At 51.5% G+C, this 24,431-nt stretch overlaps 1 protein-coding gene across 1 annotated transcript in view; it reads left to right on the top strand.

Moving 5' to 3' along the window:
- The window catches only part of prkcab (protein kinase C, alpha, b), a 489,840-nt gene that overhangs the window by 422,371 nt on the left and 43,038 nt on the right, over nucleotides 1–24,431 (top strand). Inside the window, exons 11-12 of the mRNA XM_072483739.1 lie at nucleotides 23,144–23,235; nucleotides 24,275–24,337. Of these exons, the coding sequence (XP_072339840.1) occupies nucleotides 23,144–23,235; nucleotides 24,275–24,337 (155 nt within the window). The remainder of the gene's footprint in view (nucleotides 1–23,143; nucleotides 23,236–24,274; nucleotides 24,338–24,431) is intronic.

The following is a 24,431-nucleotide window of genomic DNA, read 5'->3' as shown; positions in this document are numbered from 1 at the left end:
GAGAGAGAGCTACACTGTCGAGGTGATGTCTGATACTCCACTGCAGTACTGAGAGAGCGCTACACTGTCGAGGTGATATCTGATACTCCACTGCAGTACTGACAGAGAGCTACACTGTTGAGGTGATGTCTGATACTCCACTGCAGTACTGAGAGAGAGCTACACTGTGGAGGTGATGTCTGATACTCCACTGCAGTACTGAGAGAGAGCTACACTGTGGAGGTGATGTCTGATACTCCACTGCAGTACTGAGAGAGAGCTACACTGTCGAGGTGATATCTGATACTCCACTGCAGTACTGAGAGAGAGCTACACTGTCGAAGTGATATCTGATACTCCACTGCAGTACTGAGAGAGAGCTACACTGTCGAAGTGATATCTGATACTCCACTGCAGTACTGACAGAGAGCTACACTGTCGAGGTGATGTCTGATACTCCACTGCAGTACTGAGAGAGAGCTACACTGTCGAGGTGATGTCTGATACTCCACTGCAGTACTGAGAGAGCGCTACACTGTCGAGGTGATATCTGATACTCCACTGCAGTACTGAGAGAGAGCTACATTGTCGAGGTGATGTCTGATACACCACTGCAGTACTGAGAGAGCGCTACACTGTCAAAGTGATATCTGATACTCCACTGCAGTACTGAGAGAGAGCTACACTGTCCAAGTGATATCTGATATTCCACTGCAGTACTGAGAGAGAGCTACACTGTCCAAGTGATGTCTGATACTCCACTGCAGTACTGAGAGAGAGCTACACTGTCGAAGTGATATCTGATACTCCACTGCAGTACTGACAGAGAGCTACACTGTCGAAGTGATGTCTGATACTCCACTGCAGTACTGACAGAGAGCTACACTGTCAAAGTGATGTCTGATACTCCACTGCAGTACTGAGAGAGCGCTACACTGTCAAAGTGATATCTGATACTCCACTGCAGTACTGAGAGAGAGCTACACTGTCCAAGTGATATCTGATATTCCACTGCAGTACTGAGAAAGAGCTACACTGTCCAAGTGATATCTGATACTCCACTGCAGTACTGACAGAGAGCTACACTGTCGAGGTGATGTCGGATACTCCACTGCAGTACTGACAGAGAGCTACACTGTGGAGGTGATGTCTGATACTCCACTGCAGTACTGACAGAGAGCTACACTGTGGAGGTGATGTCTGATACTCCACTGCAGTACTGAGAGAGAGCTACACTGTGGAGGTGATATCTGATACTCCACTGCAGTACTGAGAGAGAGCTACACTGGCAAAGTGATGTCTGATACGCCACTGCAGTACTGGGAGAGAGCTACACTGTGGAGGTAATGTCTGATACTCCACTGCAGTACTGAGAGAGAGCTACACTGTCATCTAACATCACTAAAATAGAGCAGAATTTCTGGTCATTATCTTATTGTTGTTTATGGGATATTGCTATTTGCAACTGGCTGCTATATTTCTAGGATGACAAGAGTAACACTTCGGAATAGCCTATAAATCACTTTGAGGCACCACGAGGTTGTGAAATACATTTTTCAAAGTAAGTTTGTCTTTGTTGTTGACTCAAAGACCAAACTAGAAATAGGAATAAATTGTGGATGACTTTAGAACAAAAATGAAAGTCTGAAAAGGCTGATGCGCTTCAACCATTGAAAATACTCAACACATTACCACACCGAATATAATCTTGATAATTGGTTTTGAAAAGCCGGATTTTATATATAGAAGTCCTGCTGGGAAAAGAGTTATTTGAGATGGTTTCATTCCAACTTGTGAAAATTGAGCATCCTCTCCTGATTTTAAGTCCAGCTCTGAGCTCGGCCCGTATCACCAACCCGTTTCCTTTGCGAATGAGAAAAGATGCACGTTTATGCGTGCAGTCAGGAGCCATCGTGTATGGGAATCCACCATGCCTGGCCTGGGGAACGAGAGGGTAGGTTTTCAAACCAGGTTAGAGCAACAGTGTGTATGGAAAATATGACTGTGGGATTAAAGTTATATAACATCCTTTCCAGCCGGTGAAGTACTTCTGAAGTGTAGTCACTGTTGTTATGTAGGAAATGTGGCAGCCAGTTCGTGCACAGCAAGACCCCACAAACAAATGGCACAGCTCGGGGGGGGTGGTGTTCTTTGTGGTTCAGATCCTAGGATGGTCAGCGTAGTGTTAACAAAGACCACAATTAGCTTTTGTATTAAACAAAGCTAATGATTTATTTACACTACTGAATTGAATTCGACTCTTACTCCCATATAATAAACACTTGACAATAAATATACAATCTGCACTCATCTACCACTAATCTCTATATTAATACAATAACTATGATCTGCTCGCACTTACACTAGCTTTCCTACCGTATGTCTTCTAGCCTTCTCCTCAACAGTCTCTCAGAAGGCTTAGCATTGATGCTTTATATTGTTCTGCATCTAGCTCCCTCTAGTGGTTGATTCGGACCTAACATTAACCCTTAACAGTTCTGTACATTTCTCATGTCACGGGGGGGTAAGTGTTGACCAGACCACCTGGGGGGAGGGGGGGGGGGGGGAACTGCCGTGCTCATCTTCGGAATCATGGCAGATGGACAGGCTGCATCTCAGTTAAATGATGATACTGCGAATGATACTCCGAATACAGGAGGGAGATAGAGAACCTAGTGGAGTGGTGTAGCGACAACAATCTCTCCCTCAATGCCAGCAAAACTAAAGAGCTGGTCATTGACTTCAGGAAGCAAAGTACTGCACACACCCCTGTCAGCATCAACGGGGCAGAGGTGGAGATGGTTAGCAGTTTCAAATTCCTAGGGGTGCACATCTCCAAAAATCTGTCCTGGTCCACCCACGTCGACGCTACCACCAAGAAAGCACAACAGCGCCTATAAGTCCTCAGGAAACTAAGGAAATTCGGCATGTCCACATTGACCCGTACCAACTTTTACAGATGCACATAGAAAGCATCCTATCGGGCTGCATCGCAGCCTGGCATGGCAACTGCTCGGCCCAGGGCCGCAAGAAACTTCAGAGAGTCGTGAACACCGCCCAGTCCATCACACGAACCTGACTCCCATCCATTGATTCCATCTACACCTCCCTGGGGAAAGCGGGCAGTATAATCAAAGACCCCTCCCACCCGGCTTACTCACTCTTCCAACTTCTTCCATTGGGCAGGAGATACAGAAGCCTGAGAACATGCACGAACAGACTCAAAAACAACTTCTTCCCCGCTGTTACCAGACTCCTAAATGACCCTCTTATGGACTGACCTCATTAACACTACACCCTGTATGCTTCACCCGATGCCGATGCTTATGTAGTTACATTGTGTACCTTGTGTTGCCCTATTATGTTCTTTTATTCCCTTTTCTTCCCATGTACTTAATGATCTGTTGAGCTGCTCGCAGAAAAATACTTTTCACTGTACCTCGGTATACGTGACAATAAACAAAATCCAATCCAATCCAATGCAAAACAAAAAGATCCAGAGATGAACCCGATTGATGCGTTCCAGAATGTTCTGGACATCTGCGCTGAAGATGCAGATTGTTGGTTACCAATCGTTTGAGAGACCGGTTTTATTCTTTTCACACTCAAGCTCACCGTGGATTGAAACAGACAGGTTTGTGATTTGGGTGTGACCAATAGGCTGCAGCAGTTGGGCGGGGGTAGAGGGGGCCCGTTCCTGGGGGCCTGGCCCTGACATTGACGGTGGGGGGGGGGGGGGGGGGCGGCTGCCATTGTTGACAGGGTGCAATGTGTCCAGGAAAGTCACTTTGAAAGCACCCGCGCACCCCAGGCATTGCTACAACAGCCTTAGCCAGAAAGCACACATTCTGATGACCGATTGGCAGATGGGAGAAAAATAATAAACAGAGAGGTGGAACCTACCGAATTGTATTAGCAGAGAGGAGGCTGGATGTCCAAGACTGTAAATCCAACACGGGACTGGATTCACCGTTTTGAGCTCAAGTATGGAGGAACTGTGGCGTTTTACGTCAAAAAATTGGCGACGACCCCTCACCGATCTCACGACCAGTGAGGGGCTAGAGGTCGCGCCACATAAAACTCCCGGCTCCCACGATAAAAACAGCTGGAGAATGGCCGGGTCCGTGGCCGTGCATGCTCACGGTGACGACCTGCTGCGGTCGTGCGGTAAAACATTGCACCGGCCGTGCGCTGACCCGACCTGCCAGGTAGTGCCCCCGTGGATACCCCCTCCAGTCCCCCCAGCCCTCGCGGAAGCTGCCCCGGTCAGCAGCACGGCTCCCGCCCGAAGGTGGCGCTGCTGGATGCAGTCTGCAGCCGCCACGTCGAGTTGCTGACCGCTGAGATCGGACATCAACCGCGTGGTGGGGAACGCGGCACATCGGGGGTGGAGCAGCGGCGGAGGGACTTCCGGCGGCGCCAACATCCTGCAATGATGCCATTTTGGAGGGGGTGGGGGATATGAAACCTGCGTTAAACAGGCGGCGCCCCCGATTTCGGGGTCAGAAGGGGTTCTCCGCCCAATCGCCGATTACGAAATTGGCGCCGGGGAACGGTGAATTCCGCCCAAGGTTTGGATGTGAGACTGGAAGTTCAGAATTTAAATAATCACTTGCACTGTGAGGTTACTGACAAATATCCCAGACCTTGGCCGGGGTTCTCCCCTACCCGGCGGGGGAATCCGGCGTAATGGAGGCGTGAGCCACTCCAATTCCGCACCTTTAGGGGCCAAACCCTCACCTGGAGGGGCTAGGCCCGCGCCATAGTGATTTCCGCCCCGCCGGCTGGCGGGAAAGGCCTTTGGCGCCACGCCAGCCGGGGCCGAAAGGACTTCGCCGGGCGACGCATGCGCGGGAGCGTCAGCGGACGCTCACGGCATCCCCGCGCATGCGCAGGGGAGGGGGGTCTCTTCCGCCTCCGCCATAGTGAAGACCATGGTGAAGGCGGAAGAAAAAGACTGCCCCCACGGCACAGGCCTGCCCGCCGATCGGTGGGCCCCGATTGTGGGCGAGGCCACCGTAGGGGCACCCCCCCAGGGCCAGATCGCCCCGCGCGCCCCCCCCCCCCCCCCCCCCCCCCAGGACCCCGGAGCCCGCCGTCTGCTCCCACTGGTAAGGTAGGTAGTTCAATCCACGCCGGCTGGCGAGGGTGGACAGCGGCGGGACCTCGGCGCATCGCGGGCCGGAGAATCGCCAGGGCGAGACCGGCGCGGTGCGATTCCCACCCCTGCCGATTCTCTGGTAGCGGAGAATTAGGAAGACGGCGGGGGCGAGATTCACGACAGCCCTCGGCAATTCTCAGACCCGGCGGGGGGGGGGGGTCGGAGAATCCCACCCCTTATGTTGAGTTTTTTCCCCTATTTTTTTAAGGGGCAATTGAAATGAAATGAAAAATGAAATGAAAATCACTTATTGTCACAAGTAGGCTTCAAATGTTGCCACATTCCGGCGCCTGTTCGGGGAGGCTGGTACAGAATTTGAACCGTGCTGCTGGCCTGCCTCGGTCTGCTTTAAAAGCCGTCTATTTAGCCCAGTGTGCTAAACCAGCCCCAATTTAGCGCGGCCAATCCACCTACCCTGCACATCTTTGGGTTGTGGGGCTGAGACCCACGCAGACACAGGGAGAATGTGCAAACTCCACATGGACAGTGACCCAGAGCCGGTATCAAACCCAGGGCCTCGGCGCCATGAGGCAGCAGTGCTAGCCACTGCGTCACCATGATCTTATCACAGGATTTTCAGTGCAGAAGGAGGCCAGCCAGCCGACTGATTCTGCACCGGCCCCTGGGAAGAGAACCCTATACCCGTAACCCAGTAATCCCACCTAATCTTTTTGGACCATAAAGGCAATTTAGCATGGCCAATCCACCTAACCTTGGACTGTGGGAAGAAACCGGAGCACCCGGAAGAAACACTCGCAGACACGGGGAGAACGTGCAGACTCCACACAGACAGTGACCCAAGCTGGGGATCGAACCTGGGACCCTGGAGCTGTGAAGCAACAGTGCTAACCACTGTGCACCCGTGTTGAGTTGTGTGAGATCTGTTCAAAAGGACTGTTTTAGATGGTGAATTAGACAAAAATTTACTCATCGCAATACAACACGGTTTAACACAGTGACAGCCCTATTCAGTGCAATTCTTCCCAAAGGGTCTTGCAGAGAATTGCAAGCACAGGAGGAAGGTTTTTTGATGTGACAAAGAAAGAAATTGGAACGGAAGGCTAGTTATATGAAGTACAAATCATTTTGTTTGCCTCAGGGAAAGGTTTGCATATCTGGTGCAGCTTACTTGGCAAGGAAGTCCAGGTTTCAATAAGAGCAGATTAGCAAACTGCTACAGGCCCTTAAACAATGGTACAGACATGTTGCTATCTCTCTGTGCAGCTGTCAGGGACTCTGAACCATAAGGAAGAATAAGCACTTGAGGTGAATAAGATTTCATTTTGTTTGTAGATATTTTATTGAGATATGTGTTAGATTGACAGCAAGAGATGCAATGTAGAATGGCTTGGATTGTGAAGCTATATCTGGTACCTTTGAATCCTAATTGGCTGCTTTGAAAACTGTGATAAGAGTTAGAATGACTGACGGACTGACCTCAACATCAAGGCAGCATTTCAAATTGAAATCAGTTGGGGGGGGGGGGGGGGGGGAGGAATGGGACAAGGTGCTGGGGGCTGAGGAGGCAGGGCAGTGTGCTTGGGGGGGGGGGGGGGAAAGAGATAGGGCAGTGTGCTGGGGGGGGGGAAAGAGGGCAGTGTGCTGGGGGGGGGGAGAGAGGGCAGTGTGCTGGGGGGTGGAAAGAGGGCAGTGTGCTGGGGGGGGTGGAAAGAGGGCAGTGTGCTGGGGGGGGGGAAAAGAGGGCAGTGTGCTTGGGGGGGGGGGGAAAGAGATAGGGCAGTGTGCTGGGGGGGGGGGGAAAGAGGGCAGTGTGCTGGGGGGGGGAAAGAGGGCAGTGTGCTGGGGGGGGGAAAGAGGGCAGTGTGCTGGGGGGGGGGAAAGAGGGCAGTGTGCTGGGGGGGGGGAAAGAGGGCAGTGTGCTGGGGGGGGGGGGGGAGAGAGGGCAGTGTGCTGGGGGGGGGCAAGAGGGCAGTGTGCTGGGGGGGGCAAGAGGGCAGTGTGCTGGGGGGGGGGGGGAAGAGGGCAGTGTGCTGGGGGGGGGGGGGAAGAGGGCAGTGTGCTGGGGGGGGGGGGAAGAGGGCAGTGTGCTGGGGGGGGGGGAAGAGGGCAGTGTGCTGGGGGGGGGGGGAAGAGGGCAGTGTGCTGGGGGGGGGGGGAGAAAGAGGGCAGTGTGCTGGGGGGGGGGGAGAAAGAGGGCAGTGTGCTGGGGGGGGGGAGGGGGAGAAAGAGGGCAGTGTGCTGGGGGGGGGGGAAGAGGGCAGTGTGCTGGGGGGGGGGGGAGAAAGAGGGCAGTGTGCTGGGGGGGGGGAGAAAGAGGGCAGTGTGCTGGGGGGGGGGAGGGGGAGAAAGAGGGCAGTGTGCTGGGGGGGGGAGGGGGAGAAAGAGGGCAGTGTGCTGGGGGGGGGGGGAGAAAGAGGGCAGTGTGCTGGGGGGGGGGGGGGAGGAAGAGGGCAGTGTGCTGGGGGGGGGGAAGAGGGCAGTGTGCTGGGGGGGGGGAGAAAGAGGGCAGTGTGCTGGGGGGGGGGAGAAAGAGGGCAGTGTGCTGGGGGGGGGAAAGAGGGCAGTGTGCTGGGGGGGGGGGAAAGAGGGCAGTGTGCTGGGGGGGGGGATAGGGCAGTGTGCTGGGGGGGGGGGGATAGGGCAGTGTGCTGGGGGGGGGGGGATAGGGCAGTGTGCTGGGGGGGGGGGGATAGGGCAGTGTGCTGGGGGGGGGGAAAGAGGGCAGTGTGCTGGGGGGGGGGAAAGAGGGCAGTGTGCTGGGGGGGGGGAAAGAGGGCAGTGTGCTGGGGGGGGGGAGATAGGGCAGTGTGCTGGGGGGGGGATAGGGCAGTGTGCTGGGGGGGGGGATAGGGCAGTGTGCTGGGGGGGGGGATAGGGCAGTGTGCTGGGGGGGGGGATAGGGCAGTGTGCTGGGGGGGGGGGATAGGGCAGTGTGCTGGGGGGGGGGGGATAGGGCAGTGTGCTGGGGGGGGGGGATAGGGCAGTGTGCTGGGGGGGGGGGGGATAGGGCAGTGTGCTGGGGGGGGGATAGGGCAGTGTGCTGGGGGGGGGATAGGGCAGTGTGCTGGGGGGGGATAGGGCAGTGTGCTGGGGGGGGGATAGGGCAGTGTGCTGGGGGGGGGATAGGGCAGTGTGCTGGGGGGGGGGATAGGGCAGTGTGCTGGGGGGGGATAGGCAGTGTGCTGGGGGGGGGGATAGGGCAGTGTGCTGGGGGGGGGATAGGGCAGTGTGCTGGGGGGGGATAGGGCAGTGTGCTGGGGGGGGGGATAGGGCAGTGTGCTGGGGGGGGGGGATAAGGCAGTGTGCTGGGGGGGGAGATAAGGCAGTGTGCTGGGGGGGGGGATAGGGCAGTGTGCTGGGGGGGGGGATAGGGCAGTGTGCTGGGGGGGGGGGAAATAGGGCAGTGTGCTGGGGGGGGGGGGAAATAGGGCAGTGTGCTGGGGGGGGGGGGAAATAGGGCAGTGTGCTGGGGGGGGGGGATAAGGCAGTGTGCTGGGGGGGGGAGATAAGGCAGTGTGCTGGGGGGGGGGATAGGGCAGTGTGCTGGGGGGGGATAGGGCAGTGTGCTGGGGGGGGGATAGGGCAGTGTGCTGGGGGGGGGGATAGGGCAGTGTGCTGGGGGGGGGGGATAGGGCAGTGTGCTGGGGGGGGGATAGGGCAGTGTGCTGGGGGGGATAGGGCAGTGTGCTGGGGGGGGGGGGAATAGGGCAGTGTGCTGGGGGGGGGGGAATAGGGCAGTGTGCTGGGGGGGGGATAGGGCAGTGTGCTGGGGGGGGGATAGGGCAGTGTGCTGGGGGGGGATAGGGCAGTGTGCTGGGGGGGGAAATAGGGCAGTGTGCTGGGGGGGGGGAAATAGGGCAGTGTGCTGGGGGGGGGAAATAGGGCAGTGTGCTGGGGGGGGGGAATAGGGCAGTGTGCTGGGGGGGGGGGAATAGGGCAGTGTGCTGGGGGGGGGGAATAGGGCAGTGTGCTGGGGGGGGGAATAGGGCAGTGTGCTGGGGGGGGGGGGATAGGGCAGTGTGCTGGGGAGGGGGATAGGGCAGTGTGCTGGGGGGGGGGGGATAGGGCAGTGTGCTGGGGGGGGGATAGGGCAGTGTGCTGGGGGGGGGGGGATAGGGCAGTGTGCTGGGGGGGGGGGATAGGGCAGTGTGCTGGGGGGGGGGGAATAGGGCAGTGTGCTGGGGGGGGGGGATAGGGCAGTGTGCTGGGGGGGGGGGATAGGGCAGTGTGCTGGGGGGGGGGGGATAGGGCAGTGTGCTGGGGGGGGGGGGGAATAGGGCAGTGTGCTGGGGGGGGGGGGAATAGGGCAGTGTGCTGGGGGGGGGATAGGGCAGTGTGCTGGGGGGGGGGATAGGGCAGTGTGCTGGGGGGGGGGATAGGGCAGTGTGCTGGGGGGGGGGGGATAGGGCAGTGTGCTGGGGGGGGGATAGGGCAGTGTGCTGGGGGGGGGGATAGGGCAGTGTGCTGGGGGGGGGGGATAGGGCAGTGTGCTGGGGGGGGGGGGAATAGGGCAGTGTGCTGGGGGAGTGGTGAGGTGTTCTATGGCAGGAGGCTGGGGCAGGCAGTTGACTGGGCGGCCAGGATGCTGGGCAGACGGGGCTGGGCGGTGGAGGGGCTCGGTGGAGGGGCCCGGAGCTGGGCAATCTACTCACTTGAAATTGCAAATGTGGATCCCACCCATTGAGGGTGAGATCTCAAGATAGTGATGCCTGGCGAGATCTTGTTCGATGTCGTGTGGCATAGCGAACGTCTTAAATCATGCAAAAGGCCCCCTTGTGAGATTTGATGGCCTTGTCCCGTCACCAAGTTACTGGTAGATCGTGGCCATTGTGTTCAAATCTAGTTCAGACTGCCAGAATGAAAATCTCAGTCCGCTGCCCGTGTACGCTCAAAGGGTTAATGCATTGGATGTGGTGGTCGCTGGGTCAGCATTTGTTACCCGTCCCATATTGCCCTTAAACTGAGTGTCTTGCTCAGTCATTTCAGAGGACATTTTATGAGTCAACCGCATTGCTGTGGATCTGGAGTCACATGTAGGCCGGACGAGGCAAGGACGGCAGATTCCCTTCTCTGAAAGACTTTAGGGTTGGATTTTTATGCCTATCGACACTGGTTTCATGGTCATCGTTAGACTTTTATTTCCAGATTTGTTTTGATTGAATTCAAATTTCACCACCTGTTGTGAACCCACATCCCCAGAGCCCTGGGTCTCCGGGTTCCTCGCCCAGTGTCGCCACCACCTCCCCACGTTTATAAAGTTTCAGCCAGATGCGTGGGGACAAATCATACACCCACCCTTACATTGGGCACCAAAAAACTAATTTATCAAAATCTACCTGTGCACGATTTGGCAATTGAGGTTGAGCAAATACCTAAAGTGAAGAAGTAACTTCTCTGGTTATAGTTTAGTTACAAGTAGCGCAATGTCCTGAGTACCATTCAATCCACATAGCCGTATCCACAATACAAATGTTATTTTCTATATGTTTGTGAATATTTCTAACATTTAGATTTTGTTGCCTGTGATCTCAATTGGATTATTATTGGTTTTGTTTATCTGACCAATAATTTTATTTTTGCCTCTTTTCTTCATCTTACTGGCCATAAAGAAAAATGTTGAATGTTAAAATAGTCTTTCAGTTTCTCTCCTTGCCACCTGTATACCAATATCTCCCTGCAGAATCCAAAGAATACCTACAGTGGCAAAGGAGGCCATTCGGCCCATTCAGTGCATCATCCCTCTGAAAGAACACTCTCCTGAGGTCCACTCCCCCTCCACCCTATTCCCGTAACCCCGCACATTGTTCATGGCCAGTCCACCTACCCTGCATGTCATTAGACTGTGGGAGGAAACCAGAGCACCCGGAGGAAACGCACACAGAGAATGTGCAGACTCCGCACAGTCACCCAAGGCCGGAATCGAATGAGAAAGTAGCCTGGTAAAGGTCATGGAACAGCAGTGTTGAAGATGTGGGCCAGATGCTTTCAGTGGCAGGTTTCAAACAGCCACCCAGCATCGTGGCTTTGTCTGCTGAGGAAACAGACAGGGTGAATGCAGATACCCAAGCCCAATCGCTTAACTTGTCCACTCTTAACTGAATACTGAAGAGCTTTGAAACTGTCGACAGATTGTGTCTTGCTCAAAAGTCCTTTGATTTAAAAGGAGTCTGCAGCGACTTCACAATAAAAATTAAAGCAATTAGAACGAAAATGAAACCAAAAAGAACTAACCGTTATCATATTAACAGGTCCAAATGTAAGCCAGATTTCCACACCCTGGTGGACAAAGCAACAGGTTTGGGGCCAAAATTATTACAAATAATAAAACGGAAGGAGACAAAAATAAAAACATTTGTAGGTTAAATATACAAAATAAAATAATAATTCAATGGAGATCGCACGCAACAAAATTTAGTGTTGGAAACATTCACGAAGGGACTTGCGGTGACGACATGTAGAGTGTAGTCACACAAGCTGTGGCCCCCGCCAGAGAACTTTGTTTTAAGCACTTTTTGCCCAGTTTTAGGAGGAGATTTGGATTGGAATTTGGGGCAGTCAGATGGGTTAAGAATCCCGCACCAAAGGAATGCCCAATAAATACAACACCAGGCAGCAGAACAATAAAGGAATCGTTGACGGACTCGAGGCTGCGAGAGCTCTGGGGTTCACAAAATGGCGGAGGCGCCAGCAGTTTCGGTGGCCATTCCACTAACCACGGAGATGCTTACAGGTACCTTGGCGACGGCGGGCGATCTCGGAGGACTAAGAGAGAGCGATTGAGGGGCAATGCCCACTATTTGAGCAGCCTTGGGAAAGATGGATGAAGTGGTAAAGGTGCAGGGCCTTCAAGGCAAAGTGACCAGATCACCTCTCTGGAAGCAGGTGCGGGTGGCCGGTGACAGCGCAGCATTAAGGGCCAAGGTGGATGATTTGTAAAATCGTTCCAGAAGGCAGAAACTGAGGGTAGTCGGGCTGCCGAAGGGCTTGGATCCAACTAAGTATATGTCGTAGATGTTGGGGGAGTGGGAACTGCTGTCCCCCTCCCAAGCTGGATCGGGCCGACAGGTCACTGAGGCAGAAGCCCCGAGCTGGTGAACCACTGCGTGCGATCATCGTGCGCTTTCGCCGTTTTCAAGACAAAGAAAGAGTTCTCCGTTGGGTAAAAGATGACCGCGACTCCAGATGGGACGGGAGGGCCACATTGTGAGGATCTATCAAGGTGTTGGAACGGAGCTGGCCAAGAGGTGTGCATCAGTCATCAAGGCCAAGTCTGCGTTGTACCAGGGCAATGTTCAATTTGGCGTGGTTTACCCTGCGTGCCCCTGAGTGACTTACGAATCAAAAGATTATTACTTTGAGACTACGGAGGAGACGGAAGCAGAAACATGGACTGGGATCGCGATAACTATGGATTATATTGGTTGGGAGATGTTGGAGTAGCTGCTGGACTGCCCCACAGGATGAGAATAGCTGATTCTGGGTTGGGGAGGAGGGGGACAGGTAGACGGCCCCCAATCAGCTGATCACTTGGATTGTGGGGGGGTTGACGGCATGGAGCGAGGGGTACTTTAATTGTGTACTGGACCGTTAGTGGGGTAGATTGAGACCCAAGTCCTTGAGTCCTTCAGGGTGGCAAAAAGGTATTTTAGGCCTTTATGGATCAGATGGGGTGGAGAGGGGGGAAAAGTCCGGTGTAGATTTTTACATCCAAATGAGAAGGATTTTTCTTTTTTCTCTGAGGTACATCAGGTCTACTCTCATATTGACTCTTGGAGGATGGGTCTCTCCTTCCGGAAGTGGTGGGGGCGGGGTATCCGGCAGTATTTATTTCGGATCATGCTCCACAGTTTGTGGATTTGGTGGGGGGGGGGGGGGGGGGGGGGGGGGGGGGGTCGGGCCTCGCACAGCGCTACCTGTGGAAGCTGGAGATGACCTTGTTGCCGGATAAGGAATTCGGAGAGAGAACTTACTCCGCCATTGGGGAGTACATTGACTTTAATAGGAGGGAGGGGATTCCGCCTCCTGCATTGTGGGAGGCTCATTACACCACCCCCCCACCAAGGTCCGAGGAATTCCTGCCAGCTGGCATTCCTCGGAGCTTCCTGCTCCGCCTGCCCGGGTCTGTCACCTCTGTGTCGTCCACCGGATCATTCTCCGACATGGGTGGGGTGTACCTTATAGGTGCCCGTCTTTTCCTTGAAAGTTGTACTTCCTCCTCCTCCTCCTCGGGGAGAGGTGTCGCGGCGGCCTCGTCGAACGTGTCCATCTCCGACTCTGACGACTGGATGACGGGGCTGGGGTGTGGGTATCTTTCCCGTCTGAGCTATCCCAGCTTGAGGCGGTTCTGCTTAGACTGCCTCCAGGTATGGTTCCGCTGCCCTTATTTGGTCTAGGTGTTTCTTCAGCACCTTACCTCCTATCGAAACTTTTATATGATATGATATGGGCCCTGTTTGGGACTCTACCGTGCCTTTGACCCACGTTGGTTCATTCCCATAATTCTTGACCCAAACTGGTGCCCCCACCTGTAAATGTCTCTGCTGCCGACTATCATCATGCCCCCTGCGTTGGACCTCCTGTTGTTTCTCCACTTTCCCCGTTAAATTTGGGAAAAGGAGACAGCCTCGTTCGCAGCCGCCTTCCCATTAAGAGTTCAGCTGGCGGTATGCCCGTTGTGGAATGCGGTGTGGTCCTGTAATCAAACAGCCAGCGGGAGAGCTTTGTGTCCATTGACGCTGCCGACTGCTTCTTGAGTCCCGCATTTAGTGTCTGGACCGCGCTCTCTGCCAGGCCGTTGGACGCTGGATGGTAAGGGGCTGTTTTGATGTGGTGGACTCAGTTTCCTTTTAGGAATTTTCCAAATTCCCCACTTGTGAATGCCGTTCCGTTGTCCGACACCAATACCTCCGGAAGTCCATGTGTTGCAAACGAGGCCCTGAGCTTTTCAATTGTCGATGCTGTGCTTGACGCATTACCCGGTGGACGTCCAACCATTTGGAGTGGGCGTCCACTATCACCAAAAACATTGAGCCCACGAAAGGGCCGGCGTGGTCAAAATGCAGGCAGGTCCACGGTCTGCCTGGCCATTCCCACGGGTGCAATGGCGCAGCTGGTGGCACTCTTTGCCCCTGTTGGCATTCCTGGCACTGACGTACCAAGGCTGCTATGTCTGTGTCCAATCCTGGCCACCAAACGTAGCATCGAGCTAGCATCTTGATTTTAGACACCCCTGGGTGTCCGTGATGTAACTCGGTCAAGATTGCCAGACGGCCCTGAGCTGGGACTATTACCCGGGCTCCCCATAATAGGATACCGTCTTCTACGGTTATTTGTCCCTTCTGCTCCAGTATGGGTGCATCTGGGGCTCCACTGGTCTCTCCAGTTCCCCTGTTAGCAGTAAATGCTTCATCTTGGCCAATACTGGGTCTTTTTGCGTCCACAACCAAATATGTTGTGCGTCCACTGGTAGGGTGTCCAAAAAATTTAGAGTCATTACGGTCTCCTCTACTTTCGGTATTAGCGGCGGGGTGTCTGGAAGGGGAAGTCTGCTCAAGGCATCTGCATTTGCTACTCGCGTTCCCGGTCTGTGCTCCAGAACGTATCTATACGCCGCCAGTAGCAACGCCCAGCGTTGGATTCTAGCTGATGCAATCGGGGGTATTGACTGGTCTTCTTTTAATAACCCTAATAACAGCTTATGGTCCGTCACTATGGGGAATTTCCACCCGTACAGATACTGGTGAAAATTTTTTTTACTGCAAATATCACCGCCAGTCCTTCCTTCACGATTTGGGCGTACTTTCTCTCAGCCATCGCCAAGGTCCTCGAAGCATAGGCTATTGGCCGTTCTTCCCCATTCCTTCCTTTATGGGCTAAGACGGCTCCTACCCAGTAAGGTGATGCGTCACACGTGACAACCAACTCCTTCCTTGGGTCATAATGCTCTAGGACATTTTCGGATGACAGCTGTTCCTTAATGTCCCTAAATGCTCGGTTTTGGCGGGCGGACCATTTCCATTCTTGTCCCTTTTTTAGTAGCTGGTGGAGGGGTTCTAGGATGGACGCCCTATTTTCAATAAATTTGCCATAATATGTTACCAAGCCTAGAAATGATCGTAGCTCCTGGACCGTGGTGGGAGCTGGGGCTTCTTTTATTGCCCTTACTCTGTCTTCCAATGGGTGTAAGCCCGACTCGTCTACTTTATATCCCAGGTACGTCACTTGTGGGGCCAGAAAAACACATTTTTCTCTTTTCAGCCGTACGCCTGCCTTTGCGAAATGCCTGAGCACTTCCTCCAGGTTCCTCAAGTGTTCCCGGTTTGTCCTACCCGTGATTAAGACATCGTCCAAATAAATCGGCACCTGCGGTAGTCCCTGCAGAATATTTTCCATCGTACGCTGGAATATAGCGCAGGCTGATGACACTCCAAAAGGTAGCCTAGTATAACGAAAAAGTCCCTTCAGGGTGTTGATCGTAGCGAATTTCTGGGAGTCCTTGTCCAGTTTTAACTGCAGGTAGGCGTGGCTCATGTCCAGTTTCGTGAACAAAAGCCCACCTGCCAATTTGGCATATTAGGTCGTCTATTTTCAGGATCGGATATTTGTCCAGCAGTGCGTATTTGTTTACCGTCTGTTTGAAATCTCCACAGAGACGTATCGAGCCGTCTGGCTTCAAAATTGGTACCACCGGCGCTGCCCATTCAGAGAACTGTACTGGTCTGATAATGCCGTCGCGCCGTAACCTTTCTATTTCGACATCTACTTTCTTCCTTAATGCAAAAGGTACCGGCCTGGCCTTACAAAATTTCGGAAGGGCTTCTGGGTCCACGTGCAAAGTTGCTTTGGCGCCTATAATTTCCCCCAAACCTTCTTGGAAGACGTCCAGGTATTTTTGGAGTACTCCACTCAACTGCCCGCTTCCACTCTGGAACATTTTCATCCAATCTAAGTTTAGGTCTTTCAGCCAGTTCCATCCAATTAAGTTCGGTCCGGAGCCCTCTACTATCGTCAACGGTAATCTGAGCAATTGTTTGTCATATTCCACGGGTACATGAGCCATGCCTAGAACTTCCAGGGGTTCCCCAGTGTAGGTTTTAAGTTTCGTCAATGTTTTTGTTAGGGTTAGTGGCTGGAGTCGATCTTTGATTTTTTAAAATGCTGCCACTCCAATTACTGATACGGCCGCCCCCGTGTCTATTTCCATTATTGTCAGCCGACCGTTCACCCGTGGGGTAATCTTAATAGGTTCTGCTTTCTTCGTCGCAATATTATATAACTGTTCCCCTTCGGAGGAGGATGGGGCATCTAGGTTGTGTACTGCCCTGCGTCCCCACCTGCTATTCCTCTTTTGCCACCTCCTTCTAGGGTTTCTGTCGCTGTTACCCCACTCTGTCTGGTGCCAGAAACGGTCCTTCTCTGTTGGGGGAGCCTCAGCCGGTAGTTCCCTCTGTCTCCAGTTAGTCCTAGCAGACTTGGGGGCAGTTCTGGGGTTTTCCTTTGGCCCTCAGGCTTTTCCGGAGGGCGGCTATCTGGTAGCTGGACCCGTTGTGGTAGTCCCTCTCCCAGGTATCTACCTCCATTGGCGTGCCCTGTAGTTCCTGCGCCCCACTTGCTGCCTTTTCTAGGGACAGTGCAAGCTGTAACGCCCGCCTGCAGTCTAGCTGCGTTTCCGCCAACAGGCACTTCTGTATTTGGAGGTCATTTATGCCACACACTAACCGGTCCCGAAGCATTTCATTTAGCGTCGGGCCGAACTCACATTTTTCCACCAGCCTTCTCAGGCGGGTCAAGAAATTTGTGACTGACTCTGTCTTCCCGCTTCGTTGTGTAGAATCTGTACCTAACCAAAATAAGGGGTGGTTTTGGGTCATAGTGCTCTTTCCACCAATTTTGTTAATTCATGGAAAGGTATCGTGTCCGGTGTATCGGGATAAGTTAGACTACGTATAATGGCGAAGGGTGAGGGTCCGCACGCCGACAGCAGTATAACCCGTTTCCTTCCGTCCTCCATTAGGCTCGGGAAAAAGTAACACATTCTCTCCACATACTGGGACCAGTCCTCAATAGTCGGGTCGAATGCATCCAACTTCCCAAAAAGAGGCATTTTTGAAAGAGCAAGGCTTACCCTCCGAGTGCAGCAGCTGGTCTCCGCAAGGTTCTTTGTTTACCTCATCGCCACTGTAATAATCCACAGAAGGCAGGGGTTCCGTCACCACACCAATATTTATTTGCAATAACTTCTATACACGAGCAGCTCCAAACAGTGCTGCTAGCATTCCAGTCAACTTAAGACTGCCTCACAAAGCCTACACAGGTGCTTATATGGGCCTCCTCAATGAGCTATCATTGAGGGAGCTCATACTCCAATTGGCCAACCAATAATGCCAATTAGAGGTCATTACAGGTGTTATATTGAAACATTTTTCTCAATAAAACATTTTTTAAAAGTGGCAGCATGGTGGCACAGTGGTTAGCACTGCTGCCTCACAGCGCCGGGGAACCAGGTTCGATCCCAGCCCCGGGTCACTGTCCGTGTGGAGTTTGCACATTCTCCACGTGTCTGCTTGGGTTTCACCCTCGCAACCCAAAGATGTGCAGATTAGGTGGATTGGCCACGCTAAATTGCCCTTTTATTGGAAAAATAGAATTGGGTACTCTAAATTTAAAAAAACATTTAAAGAGAAATATTCATGAACATTCAGAAAATAACAGTTGTATTGCTGGGTATTGCTATGTGGATTGAGCAATACTCAGGGCAGTCTGGTAGTTGCAACATTAGATCTTAAAATCTCAGCTAAGAGACCACAGTTTAAACCCCAGCCTCAGCTTCCTTCCAGTGTGGGTAAGTGGTTACCTGTTGCCTATCTCAATTACGTGGCTTGGTTAATTGCTTGAAAACTCACTAAGGGCGACTATCCCTCTAGATTATTCACTGCCTGGCACTGCCCTAATCCTGGCCTCTCTCATTTCCCATTGCTACAATCCCAAGAGAGTTCACCTGCTATCAATTAATATTTACTTCCCCTCACTCCTCCGTCCTGTTCATAAGCACTGATGCCGCTTGCAGTTCTTCTGTTACTTGCTTTGCAGGGACCAGCGAGCTCAGCACAGACCTTGGACTTTTCTTGCCTGTTGCACTTCCTGATGTGTTGGCGGTTCTGGATCACATACAGGTCACCAACACTTGAAGCAGTGTAACACTATTTTATTAAAAGGTTAACTATTTAAACATATGAACTGTGGGTAAATACGATACCAGCTTTAACTAAAGACCTTTGCCTTGTCCTAACCAGTTGATGCACTCAGCACATGGTGAATGTCTGTGTTGCAGGCTGTGAGCTCTGTGCTCCTAGCTAGCTGCAACTCGAATGAGCGGGAACTCTGATGCCCCGTCTTTATAGTGCGTGTGCTCTCACTGGTGATTGGCTGCGGTGTTGTGTGTGTTGATGGTCCCACTGTGTGTCCATCAGTGTGTGTCTGCACCATGACATACTGGTGTATATTATGACACTTCCCAGTTTCCATTGCTCCACCGTTAGTGTCTGTGCCTCCAGCTGCCGAGGCCCAAAGCGCTGGAATGACCTCCTTAAACCTTTCCACTTCACTCTCCTCCTTCGAGGTGCTTGTTAAAACCTGCCTCTTTCTCCAAACTATTGCTCATCTGCAAGTGACTCAGTGTCAGTTTGATAGTCACTTCTGTGAAGCATCTTGGAACATATAGATTACCGACTGGATAAATTCCACAGTCAGTCGATGAACCATTGGGTTATAGAAACACAGAAAATAGAAGCAGGAAGAGGCCATCCGGCCCTTCGAGCCTGCTCCGCCATTCACTGTGATCACGGCCAATCATCACGTTCAATACCTATCCCCCCCCCCCCCCCCCGATATCCCGTGATCCCTTTAACCCCCAGAGCTGTATCTAATTTATTAACCTTCTTCTCATCTACTTTGGAAACTGATGTGAGTTGATCTACCTCTGTAGCAACTCCAGCATGTAAACTTTAAAGCAACTGCCTGGTAAATGTGATGAATCCTGTCAGTTAAGCTCTGCCCTCCTTGTGGTGTGACAACGTCAGACGGGTATGAACAACACTCAGTGGGTTGCATCTTAATTTTGAGCTGTGTGTTAACTTCCACATTAACTCATCGCTAGTAAAATGCACCATGGGATGAAAATAATTGTAGCAGATTGCTCCATTTGTAGCTTCACACTTTGAGACACTTGTGATGTGAAAAACAAATTGCATGATGCGATATTGACGGGACAGCAAAAGTCAAAGAAAGAATTTGCATTTGTAAATCACCTTTGCCGTCCACAGACATTGAATTAGCTTTTGAAGTGTGGGTTGCTTTTGCTTTGTGGGCAAGTGTGGCAGTGAGTTTAATGCCCAGCATGTTCCCACAGATGATGGAGGAGGGGTTGCAGATTAACACATGGCCAATGGGGCCTTGTCCAGTGACCCTAATCTTATGAGGTCCTTGTTAAAACTCACTATAACACAAAACCTGTGCACAACCTCTGGATCAGGTGAATTAAAGTGGAGTATATATTGTAGTACGAGTCACTTTATTATTAATGCAATGTGTACACATCAGCGAGTCTGCTGCCAGGTTTGGGTTTTAATGGATCAGGCCCATCATTTTAACCCAGCGCTGCCCACGGGCAGCAAGAAGATCAATTACACAATGTTGGGTCAGACCTTAAGGGAAAAATATCAGTGCTTATCGGCCAGCAAGTTAAGAGGATGAATTGATACGTCTTGTGTTCCAATTTTACGGAAGCACAATGGTTAGCACTGTTGCTTCACAGTACCAGGGTCCCTGGTTCGATTCCCAGCTTGGATTACTGTCTGTGCGGAGACTGCACGTTCTCCCCGTGTCTGCGTGGGTTTTCTCCGGGTGCTCCGGTTCCCTCCCACAAGTCCCAAAAGTCGTGCTTATAATAATAATAATCTTTATTGTCACAAGTAGGCTTACATTAACACTGCAATGAAGTTATTGTGAAAAGCCCCTGGTCGCCACATTCCGACGCCTGTTCGGGTACACAGAGGGAGTATTCAGAATGTCCAATTCGCCAAACAACACGTCTTTTTTGGGACTGTGGGAGGAAACCGGAGCACCCGGAGGAAACCCGCACAGGCACAGGGAGAACGTGCAGACTCCGCACAGTGACCCAAGCCGGGAATCGGACTTGGGACCTTGGCGCTGTGAAGCAACAGTGCTACCCACTCTGCTACCGTGCTTGTTAGGTGAATTGGACATTCTGAATTCTCCCTCTGTGTACCCGAACAAGCGCTTGAGTGTGGCAACTCGTTAATGTAAGCCTACTTGTGACACTCATAAAGATTATTAGTATTAATTTTCGAGAACTTGATGGCCGGTTTATAAAGCTCCGCCATTTACTTTGCACAAACAGCGCCTCACCCACAACAATTTTTAAGAACTTCCGAGATTTGCACGTTAATGGCCCCTTGAACTCACAGCAAACATTTGGAGTTGGAACTTAAAAATTAGAAAAATGAAATATTAGTAATAAAGATTTGGAGCTGGAACAGCTTTATCACAACAGGGGGTTACAATGAACACAATGCCAATCAGCTTTCCTCAATACAAAAGAGACAATTTAAACTGTTTGATCTCACTTCTGGGCAGCACGGTAGCACAGTGGTTAGCACAATTGCTTCACAGCTCCAGGGTCCCAGGTTCGATTCCCAGCTTGGGTCACTGTCTGTGCGGAGTCTGCACGTTCTCCCGTGTCTGCGTGGGTTTCCCCCGGGTGCTCCAGTTTCCTCCCACAATCCAAAGACGTGCAGGTTAGGTGGATTGACCATGCTAAATTGCCCTTGGTGTTGGGTGGGGTTACTGGGTTATGGGAATAGGGTGGAGGTGTGGACTTGGGTAGGGTGTTCTTTCCAAGAGCCGGTGCAGACTCGATGGGCTGAATTGCCTCCTTCTGCTCTGTGAATTCTATGATTCTGCAGGTTGTCAGTTGTTAGACATTTTAGCAATGTCAAATTCAATATTAAAAAAATCTATTTCCTTTCCTTTCCTTTCTGTCTTTTTGCCCTCTCTTAATCCATTCTTTATTTCTCTCCGCACTTGATCAGACTCGAATAATAGTGATCGCTTATTGTCACAAGTAGGCTTCAATTAAGTTACTGTGAAAAGCCCCTAGTTGCCACATTCCGGCGCCTGTTCGGGGAGGCCGGTACGAGAATTGAACCCACGCTGCAGGGTTCTGCATTGCAAGGCAGCTGTTTAGCCCACTGTGCTAAACCCGCACATATATCACCGTCTTTCCCCATCATTCCTCACCTTTTTTCTCCATCGTTCGATCTCATTGATTAAGGAGAGACACTTGGTCCCTCTGTTCATAGATGCTGCGTGCTGTCACGGATCACTTTTCCAGCAGGCTATGGCACAAGAATTATTTAACGGAAGGATGTAGAAATAACTCTTAAATGACATGGAACGGGGATGCCACACTCCAGCAAGGTGCAGCCCAGTTTATTTTCGGAGGTGATAATTGAGAGAGAAACATTGGGGAGATCTTGGATGATTTTCTTTAAGTAGTGACATTTAGATAGTTTCGCTGAAAGGACAAATCGATTTAATGTAACATCTGTAGAATGGCACCGTCACCGTATTGTCACTGGGAGAGTCAGCCTGGATTATCTGCTCGAGTGGGATTTGGACTAAGTCTCCAAACATTAAGCAGGAAGAAAAAGACCCTCATGTTCGCAACTGTCGGGGTCAGTCCCTCTCGTCCCCAATGGTCTGATGACGGACCCTCTTCTCTGTAGCTATCTGGGGACAGACCCCCTGGTCTGAGTGGTCTGGATAGAGACCCCTGCAGCACCTTTCCACAGGTATCCAGCCCTGGGGGAGTGTTGATCCCCCAGCACAACGGAAAATCTTCAGTAACCAGAACCTGAAAACAATCACTAGCCGCACAGTCATCCTAAAGAGCAGCCCTAATTTTGCTTCCGCAATGAAATGTGGCTTTACTCTTTAATATCATTGTCTGCGTCACTGAGCAGTGCACACTCAGTGCTGGAAGGTTTAATAGGATTTAGCTTTTCAGAGCAACCAATAAAAAGCCCTGTCTGCCCTCTTCTGTGACCTACAGAGACTTGCTAATGTACATTCTATGATTGGTCGCTATCTTGGTTGTGTTGTTTCACTCCTCTGTGTGTAATGCATGTATTTAACATTCAACGCTAAAACTGATCACTGGGTGCATCGGCAAGGCTGGAAGATTAATATTGTATAATTAATTAATGGGTGATACCAAATAGATCGAGAGGTTACAAAATCTAACGGCCTGACCACACTAGCATCAATTTTAATGTCATTCGCTGGATGGGACAGGCGACGTGCGAGCGATTAAAATCAGAGATGTTTGGTACTTGCTTCAGTCATGAGTACACCATGTCACTTTGCACAGGCGCATTTGACGCAGCATTGGAGGCCCTCTCTCCAAGCAGATGAGGACCTGATTAAAATACAACGATCACGATCCTGTTTGCAAACAGCCCCCCCCCTCCCCCCCCCGGTCCCTCAATTTGCTCCAGACCCCTAACAATCAATCTGTCTTAGTGCCGGGAACTGTTACACCAGGTCCCCAGCAGAAGTACCCTGTCACCTGAAACGCCATTTCTGCTCACTGCCCAGATAAAGATTCCTGCTTAGGATCAGGTAGGAAACTCGCCTGCGAAATGGCTTGGGACCCAGGAATTAAAATAACCACAATCTTGCTCCACTGCAGCCTGAATGTTAGATGACCACGTCAAGCAGCTGAACCTGCGCCAATTTTGCTGCACTTGTTCAGTCTAACTATCCCCCACTTGTACCTGAGTGGATTATAGCTCTCCTTTCAGCTTACTGTTACAGGCACAATGGCTAATTTATCTTGTGCAGTTCAAAGTTGCGAATATATTTAGTGGGAAAGTAATTATAGACATACTGTCAATTATTGCAAACACATTACAGCGGATGGAGGATTTTTTCTGCTCTTCTAACTTTCTCCTTTCATTTTAGGATCGTCTTTATTTTGTCATGGAGTACGTGAACGGTGGTGACCTGATGTACCACATTCAGCAAGTTGGAAAGTTCAAGGAACCGCAGGCAGTGTAAGTATTTATCGCTGTGGCTTCCGTGAAGCAGAATTCCAGAGTTCTCTTGATTTAGTTGTGCACTGTTCCATCACTCCTGCCTCCAGAAGTGTTTCTGTGGCCACATGCTCCATTGTGAGGGATGGGACACGAGCCAAATTTCTTCATGTACACGAGCGTCTCTGGGTTGCGTTCGCCTTAAAGGCAAGTAACAGTGCATTTCTCCTCTTAACCCAGCAAATAAATATAGCTGTACAGCAGTGTACAGCCCAGGGCCCACATGCAACCCGTCAGGGTTCCGAACGCAGCCCCCCCCCCCCCCCCCCCCCCCCCCCCGAGACATTTTGTTGACCGCTGCTCAGACGTAGGGTTGCCAAATCCTGCTGATTTCCACCCACGTAGTTTTTCCTACTAGAATGACTGCACGTCAAGCAAGGGCGAGTGAAGTGAGGTGCGTGCTGAATGCTCACAACATTGATAGAGGGCCAAGTGTCCAATCATGCGTAAATATTGATTTTAGTTTTACCACTTGAAGTCGCTGACAGCTCTATTAATGTATCTTCTGCAACTTGTTATGAAATATTCGGCATTGGCGAAATGTGTTCAATCTTATTCAAGGGTCATAGCTGGTGAACCACCCCGATTTCAATCTTGCCGCCCACTGAGATGAATGAGGAACACATGCGGCCCACTCACCCGCCCAGGTTGCTCATCACCGCTGTACAAAGAGGTGACGAGGGAAGGACGCACACCTCCATTCCTACTGTTAAAACTGTCCAGAGTTCCAGGGCTCATCACTGTATCCCCCCCTTGTCCACTCCATTCCCATCTCGGAGTAAACATGGAGGCTATTGTGTCACTTAACCATCTGCTTGTTGTCAGTAATTTCTGAAGGCAGTTTAATAGAACTTGCAGAATTATAAAAGGGGTTCCTTCAACTTGGAAGAGCAATATTCTGGATCAAACCATTTGAGTTGAAAGATTTGAAATTGTTATTTGGAATATCTGAACACGGTTTGTTCTTTGCAGTTTGTCTTGATGTTTCTTTTCGATCTAGGTTCTATGCAGCAGAGATCGCTGTGGGGCTGTTCTTCTTGCACAAGAAGGGGATTATTTACAGGTAAGTGCTGGATCAGAGATAATGACAATAACCCTGCCCACAGTTCCAATGTGAGCAGTTGCAAAGAGGCAAGGTTCAAAATGCTATTATGCTC

The sequence above is a fragment of the Scyliorhinus torazame genome, chromosome 18, assembly GCF_047496885.1.
Source record: "Scyliorhinus torazame isolate Kashiwa2021f chromosome 18, sScyTor2.1, whole genome shotgun sequence".
In the NCBI taxonomy this organism is placed as follows: domain Eukaryota; kingdom Metazoa; phylum Chordata; class Chondrichthyes; order Carcharhiniformes; family Scyliorhinidae; genus Scyliorhinus; species Scyliorhinus torazame.
Note: the sequence above shows the minus strand (reverse complement) of the source record. Positions and strands in the feature narration are given on the sequence as shown.